Here is a 22,138-nt window from a genome sequence, read left to right as displayed (position 1 = left end):
GACTAAGCCGCTTCTGGCGAACCAGAGCAGCGCACGGAAATGCCGTTTACCTTCCCGCCGGAGTGGTACCTATTTATCTACTTACACTTTTACGTGCTTTTGAACTGCTAGGTTGGCAGGAGCAGCGACCGAGCAATGGGAGCTCACCCCATTGCGGGGATTTGAACCGCCGACCTTCTGATCAGCAAGCTCTAGGCTCTGTGGTTTAGAGACCATACCTGGTATGATAGGCCCAGTATATCTGAAGGAACGCCTCCACCCCCATTGTTCTGCCCGGACACTGAGGTCCAGCGCCGAGGGCCTTCTGGCAGTTTCATCACTGTGAGAAGTGAGGTTACAGGGAACCAGACAGAGGGCCTTCTCGGTGGTGGCGCCCGCCCCGTGGAACACCCTCCCATCAGATGTCAAAGAAATAAACAACTATCGGACTTTTAGAAGACATCTGAAGGTAGCCCTGTTTAGGGAAGCTTTTAATATTTGATGAATCATTGTATTTTAATATTCTGCTGGAAGCTGCCCAGAGTGGCTGGGGAAACCCAACCAGGTGGGTGGGGTATAATTAATAAATATTATTGTTATTATTATTATACCTCACCCTGCAAGCTGATGAATATTCTTGCTGCTTCGCAAGCTGCCTTCTTGTTCACCAGCTCCAGAACTCAAAACTGTTTCCCTTGTGTCCAGAGTCAAAACTGCTCTCCACACCCCCCCCCCCCCCAGATCAAACCCCAAATATTTTCCCACTCAACCTAAGTGCTCTCGAATTCCTGTTAATCAGCATTAAATTTTTAGTGGCCAAGTCAGGCCAAAGCTTAAGGAAGGGTTTGAATATTCATAGGGCAAATATTTCAACCCCACAAAAAAAAGACTTGAATACTCTGTCCTCACTAAAAATGGACTGCATAGAAAAAGCCCTTTGAAATGTCCTACAGCTCCAGGGATGTTGGGGTTTGTGAAACTACACACACACACACACACACACACACACACACACACACACACACAGTGTTCTCATTAAGCTTACATTGCCATCTTGCATGCCACTTTTCTGTAATCTGCTCTTACACATGGCTTGCCTTTGATGGAAACACTTGTACCTCCTGGGTGAAGCTGAATTTGGCAGGGCTGATGTAGCACTATTCAGTTTCCCCTGAGCGTGGCTTGCCTGAGACGTGATTGAAATGTTACATGTGAACTACATCCTGTATTTCACAGAGGTGCAGTCAGAAGGTCAGTGTCAGGTTGACTCTCACAATGGAGAGGGAATTGCAAAATGCTTGTTGCAATGTCCCGAAAGGAAGAAGCCAAAAAGCTTGAAACCTGATTGTTGCAAGCGGTATTGGATTGCCAGGTGGATAGATTAACACTGTTGGGATTAGCTTTTGTCTGTAAGATAAGGAACTAGACAGGGTTTGGTATCTCGTTGGCACAGATACACTGCTGTACTCATGCATTTAGACCCTAGCCAGTAGGACATCCTGAAACAGAGATAAAATGAATTAGCTCCTCAAAAGTTCTCTGCAAATATTCATACTAGATTATCTCTGAATATTTTGAATAGTTGTGAAATATTAATTACTTGCATTTGACATCCACTGATACTAGATATATTATTTCAGTAATTAGGATTTGATATCCATTGACATTTAGTATTTAAAAGATGGCATACAGTGTTATTTTAGTGTTTGGCAACGGGCGGTTTATGGATTTTCATATTTGATGCCTGCCTAGATTAAAATATGAAGAGATGTCATCTAATCTAAAGCACTCAAAATTTGGGATTTTGAACAATTTAACACTCACAATGTGACTTTGAATTTTTTTATGTGGAAATCAGCTTTTAGTGGAAGCCTAAATCTAACCAGGTGAGGTGAGTTTGAATGCAAATGACTGGGATTAGAACTACATGGGAGCTAAAAGATAGCAAATTAGGCAAAATGGGAGAGTTAGTGATATGAGGAAGAATTAGAGATATGAGGAAGAAGTGAAACACTAATTACTTGTTTCAGGGAAGGGAGAATAAAGAGAAGCAGTTTCCTGGTTCACTGTGACTGATGGGTCTGAGGCCACAGCTGAGTCTGGGGATTCTTGGTAGAAAGTCAATGGCAGGTTCTTTACAAACAGGTGGGCAGAATTTGCCTGTTTCCTCTACCTTCCAAAATGATTCCACATAAGCTCAGGGTGGGGTGGGGTGACCAAAGGTAGGCTTTCCTTCATAGGGAGCCCCAGAGCTAAAGTGTGAACCCCACCCTGGGTTGCTTAAAGGTAAAGGTAAAGGAACCCCTGACCATTAGGTCCATTTGTGGCCGACTCTGGGGTTGCGGCGCTCATCTCGCTTTATTGGTTGAAGGAGCCGGCATACAGCTTCCGGGTCATGTGGCCAGCATGACTAAGCCACTTCTGGCGAACCAGAGCAGCACACAGAAACACTGTTTACCTTCCCGCTAGAGAGGTATCTATCTATCTACTTGCACTTTGACGTGCTTTCGAATTGCTAGGTCGGCAGGAGCAGGGACTGAGCAATGGGAGCTCACCCCGTCGCGGGGATTTGAACCGCTGACCTTCTGATCGGCAAGCCCTGGTTTAGACCACAGCGCCACCCGCGTCCTAATTAACTGAACTACTGAATCATTAACAGACCTCCTTCCATGTAGCGGCAGGATCATCATAAGCTGCCACTTAAGGAAATTGCACTGAGAACTATTCAGAAATGGCACCTTATTCCTCTACACCTGGAGCATATTAATTCATACCCCAGGGTGTTGGAGGGGGTGCAAAGTTAGGAAATCTTCTAGCACAGGGATGTCCAACTGGTCAGTCGTGATCTACCGATTGATCACAGTGTGTCTGTGGTCGGTCATGGTTGATCGCGGGATCCTGATCGATCAACCCCCCCTAAAAAACAACTTTGGTGAAGCCTCCCCCCCCCCCCAAAGCTCAACAATTCTGGTCAATCCAATGGGTAGATCACTGCCGGTTTATTTATAGTGGGAGTAGATCGCTGTCTCTTGGAATTTGGACGTGCCTGTTCTAGCACATGTGGGAATGCAACAAAGCCTTTTTGTATTTTGGGATTCCATCTTTACAGATACGTGCAAAATTACTGACCAACGCCTACAAAAGACAAGTGAGCTAGCGCTGTTGAATTTCTTTAAAGGTAAAAACTTTGTTTCAGGGAACCTGCAGCCCACCTGATGTCATTGGACTCCAACTCTCATCAGCCCCATATGGTATTGACAGTTGCCAGCGATGATGGGAGTTGTAGTCTAACAAATGTAGGGTGGGCCACAGATTCCGAGACCCTGCCTTATTAGGTATGTACATATGCTTAATTTTTTTTTTTTTTAAACTGCACCATGAAATATTGGATTCTGCATCCTGAATAAACCAACTCAAAGCTTACAGCCCTACATTTTCAAAATGTTTAATAAACTCTTTTATTATATAATTATTTCAGTGTAGAAGATGGAAATTGAGATGGCAGACTTTGGCACTTTTACTTTTGAATGACACTCGCTGGAGCTTACTACTGTGTAAACACACATAGGAGCAGGCTGTGGGCAAAACCATATCTAGATAAACTTCTTAATGTGAGAAAGCCATTCAGGAGGTGACTCTGAGGTAGCTGGGTGGTTTGTTTTTTTTACTTACTTTCCACATGTGCTTCTTAAAATCTTCAAGGCCTTTCTGTGGATGTCTGGAGTGCCCTTGACTAAAGTCAAAAGCCCTTGTTTCATTGTAGACTTTTTGTTCCAGGATTTCATCAAGAGAGGGACAATTTGTTCCCATAAAGCATTCCATACATCTTAGACATCTGTTTCTTACAGCTAAGATTGCTAGCTTTTTACACCTCTGAGAGCTGCTGCTGTTTTTGTATACCGCCCTTCACCACCGGGCAGTTCACAATATTAAAAATACAAAATACATAATAAAACAAAAGCAAACCAATAATCTCTCCCACAAACACATTTAAAAGAACACGGAATGTTAATCACCCAAAGGCCTGGCTATGTTTAGATGCGAGTGTCTCAGGAACACTGCCAGGTTTGAGAGGACCCTGGGAAAAGTGGACACCCCCCCCCGCCCCAGTCCTGTGGTTCCAATCATCAAAAATCCTCCTCCTATATTACACTGGTTGTTCCGACCCTCTCCTGCCTCCCTTCCCCTGCATACCAGGCAGGAAGGCGTCCAATAAAAGCTGTACACTTTTATAAAGTACTCTTTGAAAAATTAACACAATGGTAAAAAGGTAAAGGGACCCCTGACCATTAGGTCCAGTTGTGGCCGACTCTGGGGTTGCGGTGCTCATTGCTTTATTGGCCGAGGGAGCCGGCGTAAAGCTTCCGGGTCATGTGGCCAGCATGACTAAGCCGCTTTTGGCAAACCAGGGCAGCACACGGAAACGCCGTTTACCTTCCCGCCGGAGCGGTACCTATTTGTCTACTTGCACTTCATGCTTTCGAACTGCTAGGTTGGCAGGAGCAGGGACCGAGCAACGGGAGCTCACCCTGTCACGGGGATTTGAACTGCTGACCTTCTGATTGGCAAGTTCTAGGCTCTGTGGTTTAACCCACAGCGCCACCTGTGTCCCAGAGTACAATGGTACATAAACCCTAATACTAGCTACACTATTCCCCTCTTCCTATGAAATCTCTTGGCGAGACCTGGCAGTGCTACTCATTGTATGAGCCAGCTCCAGCTAAGACAAAAGCCTTATGCAGGTGATATGATTGAGACTGCAAATGTTGACCGTGCATTCAAGGTCCCATCCGTGCCAGGGATGGATGCCAGTGTGGCTAAGGCTCTGCGCACTATAGCAGTACCTTTGATTTTGCATTTTGAGCTACATGCACTTAGATCTAGGTACAAACAGGACCTTAAACGCACAGAGACTGGGGGGGATTCACATGAATCTTCTGTGCTCTAAGAGGGGAGGACATGTGATAGTTCTATATATATGTGTATGGCTGTGATTTGGTGGCTAACTTGCCTATGGATTTTGTGGAAGAGCTGACCAGCTGGGGGAGATGGAAAAAGAAAGCTCTGTAACCAGAAAACCACCACAAACTCCTGTCCATAGGATTGGTCGGTCCATGGCATATGGTACTGTTAACATGAGGCTTCCAATGTGGAGGTTTCAAACATTTGGAACTGAAACTAGCATCTGGAAGAAGCAGTTGTGATTTTGGAATGCGTTTCACCAGTTTACAAAGTGTGACATAAACTTCCCAGAGCTCTTTAAAAACTGCGAACTTCACAGTATACATTGGCGCCTTCTAGATTGGCAGTAATGTGCTGTACTGAGCAGGTATGATGTTGTCATTGTTTACTGTTCATAAATCAACTTATACATAATGGCATTTCTCTGCCCCATGGTGAGTTCTGCCGGGGTGTCAGTTGCCAACGTTCCTGGATGGGTTTGGCTCATTGTGAAGCTGCATGTTAATTAAAGTAGCTGAAATGGCTTTGACGAGGTGGCATTTGAGTATTTTTCAATATAATATTGTGCCATTCATGAATCTATCTGGTGAGGGTGTAGCAGGGAGCAGGTTAGGGCATGGGGAATCTCTGCATCACATTCCTGCTTCGTTGTCTTGCTCATAGGGCGGCACTGGAAAAATCATTATCTTCCCACTTTCCTACCTGGTGATGAACAACAAACAATGGTTGCATTTGGCTCTGTATGTTAGAGCGTGGTGCTGCTAATGCCAAGGTTGCAGGTTCGAGCCTCATATGGGACAGCGGCATATTCCTGCATTGCAGAGGGTTGGACTAGATGATTATTACTGTATTTTAATGTTGTTGTTGTTTAGTCATTTAGTCGTGTCCGACTCTTTGTGACCCCAGGGACCAGAGCACGCCAGGCCCTCCTGTCTTCCACTGCCTCCCGCAGTTTGGTCAAACTCATGTTGGTAGCTTCGAGAACACTATCCACCCATCTGTCGTCCCGTTCTTCTTGTGCCCTCCATCTTTCCCAGCATCAGGGTCTTTTCCAGGGAGTCTTCTCTTCTCATGAGGTGGCCAAAGTATTGGAGCCTCAGTTTCACGTTCTGTCCTTCCAGTGAGCACTTAGGGCTGATTTCCTTCAGAATGGATAGGTTTGATCTTCTTGCATTCCATGGGACTCTCAAGAGTCTCCTTCAGCACCATAATTCAAAAGCATCAATTCTTTGGCGATCAGCCTTCTTTATGGTCCAGCTCTCACTTCCATACATCACTACTGGGAAAACCATAGCTTTAACTATACGGACTTTTGTTGGCAAGGTGATCTCTCTGCTTTTTAAGATGCTGTCTAGGTTTGTCATTGCTTTTCTCAAAAATCCATGAAGGGGATTTTAATATTACTGTATTTTAATATTTGGTTGGAAGCCACCCACAGTGGCTGGGGAAGCCCAGCCAGATGGGCGGGGTATAAATAATAATAATAATTATTATATTATTATTATTATCCTCGGGGTCCCTTCCAACTCTACAATTCTAGGATTCTATGATGTGGCTTGTTTCTCTCATTAAATATTTGGCACATGAAAGCTGGAGAAGTGTATGGCCAACATAGTGTGGGGGGCTGTGGGGGCTCCACAACATTCCCCATAACGGGGCAGGGCACCCACAATTTTTGCACCACTTGTGTGACATCACAGGCTCACGCTGGGCACCCACAAAGTGGGGCAGGACCCGGCACCTGGGACAGCCGATGCAGGATTCGCACCAGTGCTATAATATATGTGCATGTTGCAAAACCTGGCCGTGGTGTGTGCCGATCCCCTGTCAACCTGCAAAGAGGAAACCTGGCATGGAGTATTAGATACTTGAGAGTAAAAAAACCCACAGGCTTCTGCAGAGAGCGCATCTGCAACAATGCGGATGATGAAGGGCAGGCTGCCGTTGCGTTAGTGCTGATTTGCTGGGTGAGGAAAGCCATGTGAATTTCAGCCAAATTTTCTAGCAAGCTGGTACCGAGAGTTAAAGCAAACTTTTCTGCTCTGCCAGCCCAGATATTATAGTCTGGCTGGAGGATTGCTTGATTGTGCAAGTGATGGAGTTCTTTCAGGTCAGCCAGGTGAAGAAAGTGGGAAATTTCCAATCACCACTGATTGGTTATCCTGCCTGTTATCCCCATTCAGTTAGATGGGTGAGATAATATGAAGACATTGATCCCTTGCTGCGTGTGACTTTGCTAGAATCTGGGTCATGTTTCTCAGAACCCGGGCCCAGGAGCTTATCAGTGGGTTACATTAGTTAATGGTGGAAAAATTTCTGTGAAAATTTGCCCATCATTGCCTGTATAAATACACAACTGCTAGGGAGTGTTGGACAATTTCTAAGGCATGCTCAGCTCATGTAGAGCAGGGGTAGGGGATGTGGGTGGTGCTGTGGTCTAAACCACTGAGCCTCTTGGGCTTGCCGATTGGAAGGTTGACGGTTCGAATCCCTGAGACGGAGTGAGCTCCCATTGCTCTGTCCCAGCTCCTGCCAACCTAGCAGTTCAAAAGCACACCAGTGCAAGTAGATAAATAGAAGCGAAGGTAAATGGCGTTTCTGTGCACTCTGGTTTCCATCACGGTGTTCTGTTGCACCAGAAGTGGTTTAGTCATGCTGGCCACATGACCTGGAAAGTTTTCTGTGGACAAACGCTGGCTCCCTTGGCCTGAAAGCAAGATGAGCACCCCAACCCAATAGTCGCCTTTGACTGGACCTAACCATCCAGGGGTCCTTTACCTTAGAGCAGGGGTGGGGAGCCAGCAGCCTGCAAGCCTCGCTAGACATCCATGTATCACCATTTGGCAATTTCGGCCAAGCCCATCCCACCTTCCCTATACCTGAAATATAAGAAGAATCCCTTCAAAGCCCTGTGCAAGAAAAAGGGAACTAGCAAAACACCTGACATTGCACAAGTGGCGCAGACATAAGCAGGTGCTAGAGACATGCTTGTCAAACAAATGTCTTGAACCTCTGGCAGAGGCAGAGTTCTGATTTAGCAGTCTGGGCGACATGTTCGAGAATGAGAAATGTAACCTTCAACTCCTTTAGATAGTAACAATGAAGCATATTTTATAAACTAGGACCGCAGTTGGTATCCATTTGTGTTTTTTATTTCCTTTATTCCTGAAGTTAGAGTGAGATATTTGTAGCTATTATGGACAAACGTCCCAAACAAACCAGCAGGTTTCCGAACAGTCAACCACAGATCTGTGAAAACAGAAAACGTTAGCATGCTGCGCAATTGAGCCAATTACAGAGAACACGGAGGAAGTGTAATAGTCAAATATTCTGAGCGACAACCTGTTGCCAAGGCAATGGCAAGCTGGCTAGCATTTTGAGTGGGGAGGGAAGCCCACATGCTAGGATGCAAGCTAACCATTTGGAAAACCCAACCGTATGAGAATTATATGGATGCAAATACATTTGTAATTGTCTCAAACATTGTAGTATTTCATGTTGGTAAAGCAGAGATGTGTGTGGAAACATTGGGGAGGTTTGTGTATGCCTGCTTGCAAGAGATTGGTGTGTGTGTGTATGGTGGGGCCTAAACCCTAGAAATTAATAAATGGTAGGGTTTTGATTAATTGGGATATGGATGAAAGTACAAGCTACAGAACTGTGCCAGACAAGGAATCCCAGGGCTGGTTTATGCAAACCAGCCTGGCTTACCTGGTGAAGAGCAGATCTGTTAACATGACAAAAGGGGTTGATGGGCCATCCAAGAGGAATCCTTTGGCCTGGGGAGACAGAAGTTGCCAAGGTGATGGGGTCCTGTCACCTCAGACAGGAAAAGGGAGTCTTGAGCAAGAGTTACTGGGAAGAAGGAGGAAGCAGAGAACAGACTGGGATCCATCTTGGGCAGGTTGGCTGAAGGCCGGCTGCACTGCTGTGAGGGACAAGCCCCTCTTGAAATGACCATGCTGTAAGATCTGGCCTCCCTCCATGCAGATAAACCATATTTCTTAAAGCTAGGACAGTCTCTGCCGTGTCTCAATTCTCCAAAGGGCACCACAGACCCTGGATGAGTGCCTGGAGCACCATAGGCTCTTGCTACCGCTCAGCAGAGAGAGGGCAAGGCACCCAACTTTTGCAACACTATGTTTACACCATATGCTATGTCTGCTCAGAAGTAAGTCCCTTGAGTTCCCAGGTAAGCAGGTATCCCAACTGCAGCTGTGATGTGCCATGGGGCAGCTGAGACTTTTGCCTTGACAAAACGTTCTGAAGGAAGCAGCTAAAGAAACTGAAGACAACATGTTTGAAAAATGAAGTCTGTGGAAATGCAGTCTGCATTAAAAAAAATGCAGTCTGTGCTGGGAAAGGAACACAAGGTCGGGAGTTGAAGAAAAAAAGGACATCTTCAGCAGCAGAAGCTGCAGGTTATAATTAAATGCATGGGAGTTTGGGCTGGTCACCTGTCCTTACGCACAGCGAACAAAGGCATCTTTTCTTGCCAAGTGTTTGCATAACCAGCTGTAGAATTTACGGTAGAATTTACAGTAAATTGGCAGGTGATGGGGCACCTTAAAATGGCTCGTAGCTTTTCAAAGTAAACACCAGTTGTTTCAATAGAAACTTTTTATGTGGCTTTGATACCAGAAGTGAACAGGCAGTGAGAGAACATTGTGGAGCACATGAGAAGGCGTTGCCTGTGTTCCACCCTCCTCTCCCACATTCTCCTTTTAATGCAAAAAAAGTTAAAATGTACACATACACTAAACAGCCAAACTGGCAAGTTTGTATCTTCTTTGGCCTTTAAATACTAGAGTTCGTAGGTCAGATCAGCCTACCAGAGCGCCTGGATAATACTCTACTGAATTTTTGTAGGGTTCGTTTTTTCCACTGGCTTTTTCTGTACCCCTTTCTTGGCACAAAGTGCTTGGCAGAGTTGCCAGCTTGCGATGCCCACTTTCAAGGATGTGAACATTTTCCCTTTTTGCCAATTAATTTTCATTGCTTTTCAAAAACTTTAACAAATTTAGCATCACGTTAATTCAAAATCGATACGAATTTGACTTCCCACATCTTGGTGTTTCTCTTCCTACCCTTATTGCATGCATTTCCAAATTGCATTTCAAAAACTTAAAAATATTTAAACATTTTATCCTTGATCTCTCCCCCCCCCCCCCCATTTTCTTTCCTCTTCATCTCCCTTCTCATTTTCGGCTCCTGCTAGATTTTTTTACTTAACTATAACATATTCCCACATTTCAAGAAGAGTTACTCTTCACTTTGTCAGCTCACAAACCCTTACTTTTAAATCGGTAATCCTCCATTAAAGCCCATCTCTCCCAAGGATGTGAATATTTTCAAGCCTCTGGGTTCACACATGGCCTGAAATATCGCCGGCACAAGGCCAATGGCGGGGACGACAACACTCTTTCGGAATAGACTGAATGAAAGATTTCATGGAAGTGGGGATGCTAGTTTGAGTGCACTGCTACAATCCTAGGCCCATGCTCGTATGCAGGTGAAAAAGGTAAAGGACACCTGGATGGTTAAGTCCAGTCAAAGGCAACTATGAGGTTCTGGCGCTCATCTTGCTTTCAGGCCAAGGGAGCCAGCGTTTCTCCACATACAGCTTTCCAGGTCATGTGGCCAGCATGACTAAACAACCTCTGGTGCAACAGAACACCGTGATGGAAACCAGAGCACACAGAAACGCCGTTTACCTTCCCACCACAGCGGTACTTATTTATCTACTTGCACTGGTGTGCTTTCGAACTGCTAGGTTGGCAGGAGCTGGGACAGAGCAATGGGAGCTCACTCCATTGCGGGGATTCAAACCGCTGACCTTCCAATTGGCAAGCCCAAGAGCCTCAGTGGTTTAGACCACAGCCCCATATAAACATATAAACACATATAAACATGTGTGCTGGCATTCCGACTTAATAACACCCATGTACCTGTCTCAAACACAATTGCTGCCTCAAGCTTGTAGGCACTGTAAGGACGTCTGCAAAGCACTAGACTCCTCTGGTTTTAGCCACTGAATTCTGGGGTCTGAATCCAACACAGAGCTAGACATGCTTAAACTAGAATAGTTCCTAAATCTGTATTGGATTAGAGCCTACAAATTGCTCTGGTCGATGCTGCCACCATTTGGCCTTACAATGCCACTACATCGAATAATATATTCAAATATATGCTACTTGTGCGAGGTGCTGTTGAGAACACTAGCCCTGCCAAATAAGCAAAACGGTGTTCAGAGGAAGTAAGTTGAGTTGCTCTCCCAGATCCTTCCACCAAGGAAATAAAAATACCTACAAAGTACAATGCCACTGGTCATTAATAATAACAAATTAATAGTTGATAACAACAAATATCACGTGGAGATTTAAACACTGCCCTGGCTGTCAGTATGTATGAAAAGAGCAAAATGTTTGTTCATAGAAACGTAGAATTGGGACCGTGAGCGTCCTCTAGTTATTTTCTCCCCTAATGCCTTGAGCAGTCACGAAATTAAAAGACGCCTGCTCCTTGGGAGAAAGGCGATGGCTAACCTAGACAGCATCTTAAAAAGCAGAGACATCACCTTGCCAACAAAGGTCCATATAGTTAAAGCCATGGTTTTCCCAGTAGTGATGTATGGAAGTGAGAGCTGGACCATAAAGAAGGCTGATCGCCGAAGAATTGATGCTTTTGAATTATGGTGCTGGAGGAGACTCTTGAGAGTCCCATGGACTGCAAGATGATCAAATGCACCCATTCTGAAGGAAATCAGCCCTGAGTGCTCACTGGAAGGACAGATCGTGAAGCTGAGGCTCCAATACTTTGGCCACCTCATGAGAAGAGAAAACTCCCTGGAAAAGACCCTGATGTTGGGAAAGATGGAGGGCACAAGAAGAAGGGGACGACAGAGGACGAGATGGTGGGACAGTGTTCTCGAAGCTACAAACATGAATCTGACCAAACTGCGGGAGGCAGTGGAGGACAGGAGTGCCTGGCGTGCTCTGGTCCAGGGCGTCACGAAGAGGCAGACATGACTAAACGACTAAGCAACAACAACATGCTCAACTGACTGGGTTGCCCTAGCCACTCTGGATGGCTTCCAACATATATAAAAATATAATGAAAATTTTTAAAAAACTTCCCTCTACAGGGCTGCCTTCAGATGTCTTCTAAAGGTTGTATAGTTACTTATCTCCTTGGCTCGGGGGTTGCATAACTCCATACCCTCCAACATTTCTCCAATGGAAATAGGGATGTCCTGAGGAAAAGCAGGACATTACAGGATCAAATCAGAAACCGGAACGGCTTCTGTAAATCCAGGACTGTCCCTGGAAAACAGGAACACTCAGAGCATCTGCCAATTGTGTTGGATTGGAGCCACCGTTATGCTTTTGCCTGGTTTTAACTGAACATTTCCTGGTCTTTCTTTCCCTCTGTCTCTTTCCTAATAGCCAATGGGCAGAACAACTCAACAATTAATGGATTCTATTATATATAAAATACCAAATTAAAACCAGATTAGAGGAGATTAAAACAAGTGCCAGAAAACCACCCACGATTGTTATAATCCTAGGTGCTAAAAGCCAGCACACAAAGAAAGGACTTGCAGTGCTTCCGGTAGAACTTCGTAGGGCAAATCTTCACCATGCGTTCAAAGCACATTCAATGCACATTTAAAGCACATAACTTCACTCAGTCAAGCCTAGGAACTGTGATTCCTTCTCTCTCTCACGTGGTTAACAATTCTGAGCACCCATAACAAACTACAGTTCCCATGGTTGTTTGGGGGGAAACGATGTGCTTTAAATGCATGTTCAATTTGCTCTGAATGTATGGTGTGGATAGAACCATCGTCTCCAATCACCAGGGGAGGGCGAGAGGGAAATGGGACAGAGGTAAGAAGTAGATGGAAAGCAGCTTATGTTACATACAGTGGATCTGGAAGCCAGGACAATTAATTTTGGGTGAATTAAGATGAGTGGCAAAAATGGTAGAAGCCATGCTCATTCAAAGGTCACACTACTGTCCCGTCCTTGAGGTGGGCTGGCAAGGGGGGCAGTAGACTGAGCGAACTGCGGATAGCACAGTTGGCAGAATATGAGGCTCTTAATCTCAAGGTTGTGGGTTCGAACCCCATGTTAGGCAAAAAATTCTTGCATTGGGGGGGTTGGACTAGATGACCCCCAAGGTCCCTTCCAACTGTACAATTTTGTGATTCTATTATTCTAAGTGGTGATGTTGCCACCACCACCACCACCAGCAGCAGCAGCAGCAGAAAAAAATGTGCAGCTACTCTGGGGTGGGAGAGACCTCCCCACATAAAAGAAAAACTCAGTAAAGGAAAATATATTTCTGGTGAAGAAATTTGAAAGCAAACCAGTTTGCTTATTCCCCAAGTGCACCATAAAACTCTGCCATAAAAAAACCATCATGACAAACCAGAAGATAACCTGCATGTATGGTACGTGAAAAAATAATTTATAGAACCAGAAGGATCTATAAAGCATCTTGGCAAGAGACAGCGATTATTAATTTTGAAGATGGATTCTGGCAAGCTGAGGAGGAGGAGGAATGCTATTTGCATTATACTAGATTTTAAAATGTATTTACAACCATACCCTGCAACAAGACCACACAAGCAGTTTCTCGGAAGAGCAGTGTTCTGTTGTCTAGAAAACAATTATTTCTGAGACTCGTTGCTTGAGCAGCGCGTGACTTCGCAGCAGAGAATTCAGAGAGCTGCAGAGTGGATCACTCAAGATCACCAAGACAAGGTCACACGCATCTTGCAATATGTTGTTCGGCGAATTAAGCATATAAGAAAAGTACGTGAATGCTTTCTCTCAAGGCATTGTTTTGCTTAGTCGTTTAGTCGTGTCCGACTCTTCGTGACCCCATTTCTTAAGAATGGATGCATTTGATCTTCTTGCAGTCCATGGGACTCTCAAGAGTCTCCTCCAGCACCATAATTCAAAAGCATCAGTTGAGGATAGAGGGGTATAAATATATTATTATTATTATTATTATTATTATTATTATTATTATTATTATTGGCATCCCTATTTTCATTGGAGAAATGTTGGAAGGTATGAAATGGAAAATGATCTACAACACAATAAATAGCAGTAAGGCTTCAGTCCTGTAATACTTATCTGGGAGCAAGCCCCATTACACATAGTGGGACTCCCTTCTGAGTAAATTTGCACAGGATAGCACTGCTTGGCTGCAACCCTATTTTCTGGAATAAGTTCCTTGAAAGTCATCAGCACCTGCTTCTGATTCAGCATGCATAGGCTCTTAGAGGGGGAACCTGCCTCCTTCGCCACTCCCATACGGTATTTTATACAGAGATAATACTTTAAGATTTGGAAGGCTTGGTAATGGGCCTAGAAATGGAATTTACAAATATTTTTTTTCAAATGCACATTTCTACACATCCCAACCAGATATTATGTGCCGGCAGATTGGAGGAGAATCACTCCTCCGAAAGAACAATTTAAAACAAAATGAATTATTATTATTATTATTATTATTATTCATAATACTATCATATATCCTCTCTCCTACCCGTCTCCATTGTGGGCCACTTGCAGTTACCCATTTTTATGACTATTTGAAACGTAAAATTTAGCGATCCCCTGCTGCCCGGATGCAAATAAAACCCCACAATTAAAAGCAGACACCGTATATTTCTCCCTCTCTTTATATTAAATGTTAATTAAAGCTGCATGGAAGGCAAGTTGAATGTATTTGGGTGGTGGCGTCTTGTCCTCAAGACCTTCGGTGGTTTCTAGAAGGTCAGGTGTTCTCGTTCCTTCTGTCCCCCAAGGGGTTTGCAAGATAATCTTAGTGGGTTTGCAGGTATAGCCAGGGCAAATCACTGGCACCTCGGGGGCAGAATCAGCTGTTCGCTTGCTTTTCAGATGGTAGTAAAACGTAAAGGTAAAGGACCCCTGGATGGTTAAGTCCAGTCAAAGGCGACTATGGGGTTGTGGTGCTCATCTTGCTTTCAGGCTGAGGGAGATGGCGTTTGTTCACAGAAAGCTTTCTGGGTCATGTAGCCAGCATGACTAAACCACTTCTGGTGCAACGGAACACTGTGACGGAAACCAGAACGCACGGAAATGCCGTTTACCTTCCAACCACAGCGGTGCCTATTCATCTACTTGCACTGGTGTGCTTTTGAACTGCTAGGTTGGCAGGAGCTTGGAAAGAGAAACGGGAGCTCATTGCATCATGGGGATTCGAACCGCCGACTTCTGATCGGCAAGCCCAAAAGGCTCAGTGGTTTAGACCACAGCGCCAGATGGTACAGATGGTAGTACTAGTTTTTTTTACTGACCAGTCCAATGTTCCCGGTGTTCGTGGGAAATTCTCAGCAATAATGTACGCAGCTGAACTGGGTCAATTTTTAGTCCCTGGGAAAGGGTGAAAACTTGCCGCAACTCTGAAATGGCAGGTGGGGGGGGGCAGTTTCATAAACGCCTTACTAATGGGAGGTGGGGAGGGCCTCAGGGCTGTGAGACTAAGGGTTAAAATGTCCAATGCTTTTACAGGGACAACTTCTCAGAAGGCACCAATGCCAGTGCAGTCATTTTGCCAAGATGGAAAAAGTATACTGCTGCCCACAGAAGGCTTCCTCCTTTGCCTTGTCTGCTCCCTTTCAAAGGAGCAAAGCCACCTGTTCCCTGGTTTAATCTGAGAGGAGGTGGCAGTTTTTTCCTAGGAGAATGTTATTTTACTTAGGGAAAGTTCATGCACCACGAAAGAACACTTTCCCCTTTTAAAAAAACGAGCCCCACAAAATTCTGAAACTGGCCCACAATGATTTATCAAGTAGACGTTTCTGGGGGAAATTATCTTTCTCCCATCCTAAATCAGATTTTCCTTTATAAGCAAAATGCTCATTTGTCTGCAATATGCATTGGCCTGGGATGCCGGTCAATTATCATCAAATTTAATTTTTTGTTAATTGTTGCTTAGAAATGATAAAAATAACTATTTGCAAGCAGTCCTTGAAGCAGCATGCAAAGCTAATACTGCAAACTGATTACCTATTATTTGATTCTGATCAAGTATTCAATGAAGCCAAGAATGCTCTAGATATATATTTATATTAAGTATTGGTGCAAAAACCAGTATATCAGCTGTGTCTGTTTTCCGCACACCTTCCTTTCACGACATTCGTGAGGCTACACCTTCCTTTCCAGTAATATTCTCTCTCTTCTCCATCCATAAAATAAACAAAAACAGCTCCCTCCAAAAGGCAGCAGGAGTTTAAATAAAACATAACAAGCCCTGATAGTTCATAGCAGGAGGGAAAAGGATGCCATGAATCGGTGCCAAGCTGTTTCCATTTAGTGTGAGTGATTCTGCCTCAAGACTGGTGCCAGCCTCACTTCCTCATTTGGGGGCATTTGTTGGATCTGGGCCCAGGGTTTTTAATTAAAAGGGTCTGAGGTGTGGCACTTGGGGCTGTGCCCTCTGTCTTCTGGCAGATCAGCTCCCCTCAGACAGACAAGTTTTCCTTAATTGAGGTAATCCTTGGCGTCGTGTGAGCACAGGAGCTGATTCCTGCTGGGCTTTGGGCCTTGACATTTTCCAGCTATTCCCACACTCCAAGAGATCGTAAGCTGGCATTCTGCCACCAGAAATCTCCGTATGGGAAACGGCCAAGATGAAATACATTTTTTTCACGCCTTATTGACAGGAGTGAAATTAAACAAGTTCTCCGCTTTTCTAATTCTTCCTGAAAGGGTTGATTGGCACCTAGATTTTAAATTTGCCAGGTGTCCTTTAGTTTGAGGGTTGCCCCCACAGTTTAACAACTCCCCAAATGTTGCAGCTCCCTAGAACGCAAAAGATATCTTTCCGTTGCAGTGCTTTTTAGCAGGGAGTACTGAGGTGGAAGGGACGCAGGTGGCGCTGTGGGTTAAACCACAGAACCTAGGGCTTACCAATCAGAGGGTCGGTGGTTCGAATCCCTGCGACAGGGTGAGCTTCCGTTGCTCGGTCCCTGCTCCTGCCAACCTAGCAGTTCGAAAGCACGTCAAAGTGCAAGTAGATAAATAGGTACCACTCCGGCAGGAAGGTAAACGGCGTTTCTGTGCGCTGCTCTGGTTCGCCAGAAGCGGCTTAGTCCTGCTGGCCACATGACCCGGAAGCTGTACGCCGGCTCCCTTGGCCAATAAAGCGAGATGAGCGCCGCAACCCCAGAGTCGGCCATGACTGGACCTAATGGTCAGGGGTCCCTTTACCTTTACTGAGGTGGAAACATGCAGCCACCACTATTGAGCTGGGTGTTTGTATCATTTTAATGCACGTGCTGCCGTGAACTCAGTGGCAACTATAGATGGTGAACATACATAAATGAATTCATCTAGAACAAATTATTACTTATTGCATCATTTTTTGTCATCCAGCTGCAACAAAAGGATGAGCTGAGAGTCTATTTGCATGGTGGTGGTGGTGGTGGGGGATACACTGTTCCTTCCCTTAGTTTTCCCTCGACTCATGGATTTTATTAATTTTTAAATTACAATTATTACCCTCACCTTTCTTCCAAGGAACTCAAGGTGGTATACATGGTTCTCCCCTCTCCAGTTTATCCCGTCTCCATCGTCTTGCCTGTCTTTGCTCCTCCCTCTTTATGCCTCTTCTGGTTCTGGGAGACCAGAAAAGAGGGGAGCTGGTTGCAACAGGAAGGGGAGACAGCCTGGCTTCTTCACCAGCCTGCCTGATCTCTGCCTCTTGGCCCCTCTCTTTTCCAGCCTCCACTTCTGCCTCTGATTCTGGACTGCTCTCTGCCCCATCTTCTTTCTGCTCACTAAGCCCTGTTACCTCTTCAGCTTCTGACACCAGCTCTTCCCAGTCTTCTTCCTCTTATCCCTCTGACTAGACATTATTGTCCCACCACCAACCCCCTGGGCTCTGAGCCTTCTTCCCCTGGGAGTTCCCTTGGGGGGTTCCCCAGCTGATGTCTCCCAACATTCCTCTGCATCCAGCCAGCCCATGACAAACCATTAGATTAAGAGCTATGTATAAACCTTTGCCAATGTGTGAATTATACTATAGATGGAAGTTTAGCTGTTCATGGTGTGTGTGTGTATTACCGTATTTTTCGCCCTATAGGACACACTTTCCCCCCTCCAAAAATGAAGGGGAAATGTGTGTGCGTCCTATGGGGTGAATGCAGGCTTTCGCTGAAGCCTGGAGAGCGAGAGGGGTCGGTTGCTCTCCAGGGCTATCCACAAGCAGTGGGAGGGCTGCGCAAAGTCGCGCAGCTCTCCCACAGCTTTCGGAGAGCTGCCTGCATCCCGAAGCCTGGGGGCGCGCTGAGCTCAGCGCCCCCCAGGCTTCGGGCTTTGCGCAACTCTCCGCAAGCCGTGGGAGCCCAGCGCTGGGCTCCCATGGCTTGCGGAGAGCTGCCTGTTCTGGGGGCTGGGGTAGGGGGAAGCTTGGGCTTCCCCCGCCCCAGCCCCGCGCCTGGGGAAAAAATATTTTCCCCCCCTTTATTCCCCCCCCCCCAAACCAGGTGCGCCTTATGGGCCGGTGCGTCCTATGGGCCGAAAAATACGATAATTTTTAAAACAAATTATTTTCAAAAAATGCTTTTCTTATATAATAGTGTGGTCAAGTAATAGCTGGATTTTTTAAGGTGCATTTGACAATTACCCCATTTTTATGTGAAAATATAATAAGGATAGCTAGTATTTGGAGTCTGTAATGAGCTCCAGTGTTAGTTCCCACTTGATACCTTATTCATGTACTTCGGCTGAAAACCTCATTGAGCTATGAATAAAAATGTCATACTTAACCTTAAGTATTCCTAGCCTAGCTCCTACATCAACAGAAATAAGCCATTGTGTCTTTTTAATCAAATTTTTCTCCACAGTTGGGAATACCCATTACCCCCTAATTACTCTGATCGGGGACTAACTGATCCCAATGCCCATTAATAAAACCCCCAGATAAAAAAACCAACAAATGTGCATATGTGTAGGTACACACAGATGTTACACACACACACAACACAACACAACGGGGAACGTGAGCCAAAGTACCACAGAACAACTAATGATTTTATTATAGGAAAAATAATCAAGGATGAAGCGAAATGTTTTGGCATTTGGCATTTGCCAAGTTTGAAGAGGTCTTCTAGGAATTCTTGGCAGTCTGCGGTGATTAAAACAGCAAGCGAAAAGGACCCGTGATGCCATTATACAATTGTGCGGTGTTCTAACCAGAGCAGATGTACTTGCACACATCGATACCCTGTCAATTAAACAAACGGAAGACTAGCAAGTCACACATGTGCAAATTCTGAAATGGTGTAGAAATCCTCCCAAGTTAAATTGGAAGGCAAGTGAAGTTGGGACATAAGGCAGAGCCAGCTGTGGGGCAAATAACAAAACGGGCCAGGGCAAACAGCTGCTCAACCTTGCAGATTGGGGACCCCCTATTCTGTCCTCTAATCGAGCATCATTGTGCACACAGGCAAACCTCTGCCATGCACAGGTGTGTTACAGGTGTGAGAGAGGATCGTTGCTGCTCCCCCTGTCTCTTATACTTGGAAGGTTTTGCATTCTTTGAAGGCATTATAAAGACAGCTGTGAACCTGATGATGAGGGAGGGCTCCTACAATATGGTGCCTCCAATAGTCTTGAATCCCTTTCCCACAGCACGCTTTGGAGGCACAAATTAGGAGTCCATTTGTTCCCCTCCAAAGATTCCTCAACTCGCTCTCAAAGGAAAGGATTTTCTGTTTTCTAGCTGGTTCCTATTATGTTTCACATCCAGTTAAAGAAGGACACAGGGCACCGTGAACTTCTGCAGAACTTTGTGCCCCTTGAATGGCTGGGCAAGGACACTGCTGGAGCCTTCTCAACTCCTGTTGGGTTTCAAGAGAGGTCGCACAGGAAACCTTTCTGGTTGATTTGAATCCTATTAATAATACTCTGAATTCCTTCTTTGCCCCCGGCGGCTTCTCTTTCTGTGTGTCTCCTTTTTCAAAGCCAAATTGTTACATAGGTTTAATGAGACGCGTCTTCATTGAGGGCTGCTCACCTTTTCTTGCAGCTTTGTGTGTTGGAAGCATGTTGGGAGGACCTTTGTTGGCTATCCAAGCCAGCGATTGAACCCTGATGGGCAGATCTGCTGGCGTGTCTTAGAACAGACACATACAGATATTTCTGCCTGGATTTAACTCTTCATAGTCTCTGCCTGCCTGTATCAGCAGCTGGCTTGTCCCCAAGTTTGCACATAATGCTAAGTGACAAACCATGGCTTAGCTCCAGGTATAGTGTGGCAGCAGGAGGACCATGAGAGGAGCAAAACAGCAGTGATTTACTCCCTGTGAAGCTGCATGCACGCACATTCGCATTTACCATGGTTTGGCTTAGAGTTATGTGTAAATGAGGGCAGTGTACCAGAAAAAGTATTTTAAAAATAACATTACTGAAATATCACTTTTTGCCTTGTATTGATGGTAATTAGTCTTACCAGCAGATGCTGCGGAATAGAGGAATGAAGACTTTCCAAGTTGTTAGCTGAGTTAGCATTTCATGTCTTCAGTGTAACTTTTACCACCGTGCAAGAACAATTATTATTTTCTTTTTCTGAAAACCCTGCAGACCCTTGGTTGAAGATCAACTATTGAAAGCGGGAGCCTCTTGGATGTGTCTGTTGAGATCTCTAGGGCATTTTTGTTGTTGTTGTCTTGCTGATAAAGACAGTTGTCTTAGTTTTGAAAGACAACTTTGCTGATGTGATGAGAAAAATCCTCCTCCGTGGGTCACGTGGGTTGTAATGCACATTATTCTGAATTTATTTTGCACATTCACCCGGTGCTATACCAGCTGCACTGGCTCCCGGTGGAGTACAGGATCAGGTTTAAGGTGCTGGTTTTAACCTTTAAAGCCCTATACGGCCTAGGACCCTCGTTCCTATGGGACCGCCTCTCCTGGTATGCCCCACAGAGAAACTTATGGTCTTCAAATAAAGACATCTTGAAGGTCCCAGGCCACAGAGAAGTTAGGCTGGCCTCAACTAGAGCCAGGGCTTTTTCGCCTGTGGCTCCGATCTGGTGGAACGCTCTGTCACAAGAGACTAGGGCCCTGTGGGACTTGACATCTTTCCGCAGGGCCTGCAAGACAGAGCTGTTCCACCAGGCCTTTGGCCAGGGCACAGCCTGACTCCCTCCTTTTGCAATCTTCGCGGAGCTCTGGCCCAATGGTTGCCAGTGGCTTGAATTAATTAATTTTATAATGAAAGATTTTAGAATGTTCTTTATGTTGTACTTTTGTACTGTTTTATTGTTGTTAGCCGCCCTGAGCCCGGCTTCGGCTGGGGAGGGTGGGATATAAATAATTTTTTTTTTATTATTATTATTATTATTATTATTATTATTATTATTATTATTATTATTATTATTATTTCTGCTTGTTTCAGGATCTGGGAGTCTCCCCTCCTCCTGGCTGCCAAGGAGAACGATGTCTCTGCCATTCAGAAGCTCCTTGCCAGCCACAGCTGCGACATTCACGAGAGAGGTATGGAATCCATGCTGCTCATCGTGTCCACATTGCCTGCTAAGATAAAGCACAAGGACCTTGAGGGGAGGAGTAAAAGGGAGACAGTGATAGAAAATGAGTTCTTGGGTTGAAGGAGGCCAAGGATGGCTTCAGATGTGGCAGAAGGAACAGGAAGTATATATGCCATGTGCTTCCTGATCCTCCTACTACAAAACAAACTTGATTTACTTATATACCGCTTAATGCCAAAATAGGCTTCGAAGCAGTTTTCAGCTATAAAAACCAATGACACAAACTGCAGACACCCGTAATTACAATACACAATATAATGTTTCACATCTCCTGTCCGAAACACATCTGAAGTAGCTGCATGCCCAGGTGCGCCCATCACTTGACTGCCCATCTTAAACAGTGAAACAATGAGACATGGCAACTTATATTTGGGTCAGATCAGGCCACAACTTTATTGACTACAGATGTAAGAAATTTGGCATAGGCATTGGGTAGAACCAACCATTTCTGGCCTGCCTCCCGGGAGAAATTAATTTTGGGGTCAACCGGAAGCGAGGGAGTTATTGAGCTACATTAAAAATTAACTCCCGCAATGGATTGCACCTGGGGAGTGCTGTGGCCCCTGGGTGTCCAGATGGAAGCAGCTCCTCTGGATCCCTTTA

At 45.2% G+C, this 22,138-nt stretch overlaps 1 protein-coding gene across 4 annotated transcripts in view; it reads left to right on the top strand.

Moving 5' to 3' along the window:
* Nucleotides 1–22,138, top strand: part of TRPV6 (transient receptor potential cation channel subfamily V member 6) — a 74,530-nt gene that overhangs the window by 18,683 nt on the left and 33,709 nt on the right. For all 4 annotated transcript variants that reach the window (XM_028712427.2, XM_077921507.1, XM_028712426.2 and 1 more), the window contains exon 2: nt 21,385–21,482. In XM_028712427.2, the coding sequence (XP_028568260.2) occupies nt 21,385–21,482 (98 nt within the window). The remainder of the gene's footprint in view (nt 1–21,384; nt 21,483–22,138) is intronic.

This window comes from Podarcis muralis, chromosome 17 (genome assembly GCF_964188315.1).
Source record: "Podarcis muralis chromosome 17, rPodMur119.hap1.1, whole genome shotgun sequence".
Taxonomy (NCBI): domain Eukaryota; kingdom Metazoa; phylum Chordata; class Lepidosauria; order Squamata; family Lacertidae; genus Podarcis; species Podarcis muralis.
Note: the sequence above shows the minus strand (reverse complement) of the source record. Positions and strands in the feature narration are given on the sequence as shown.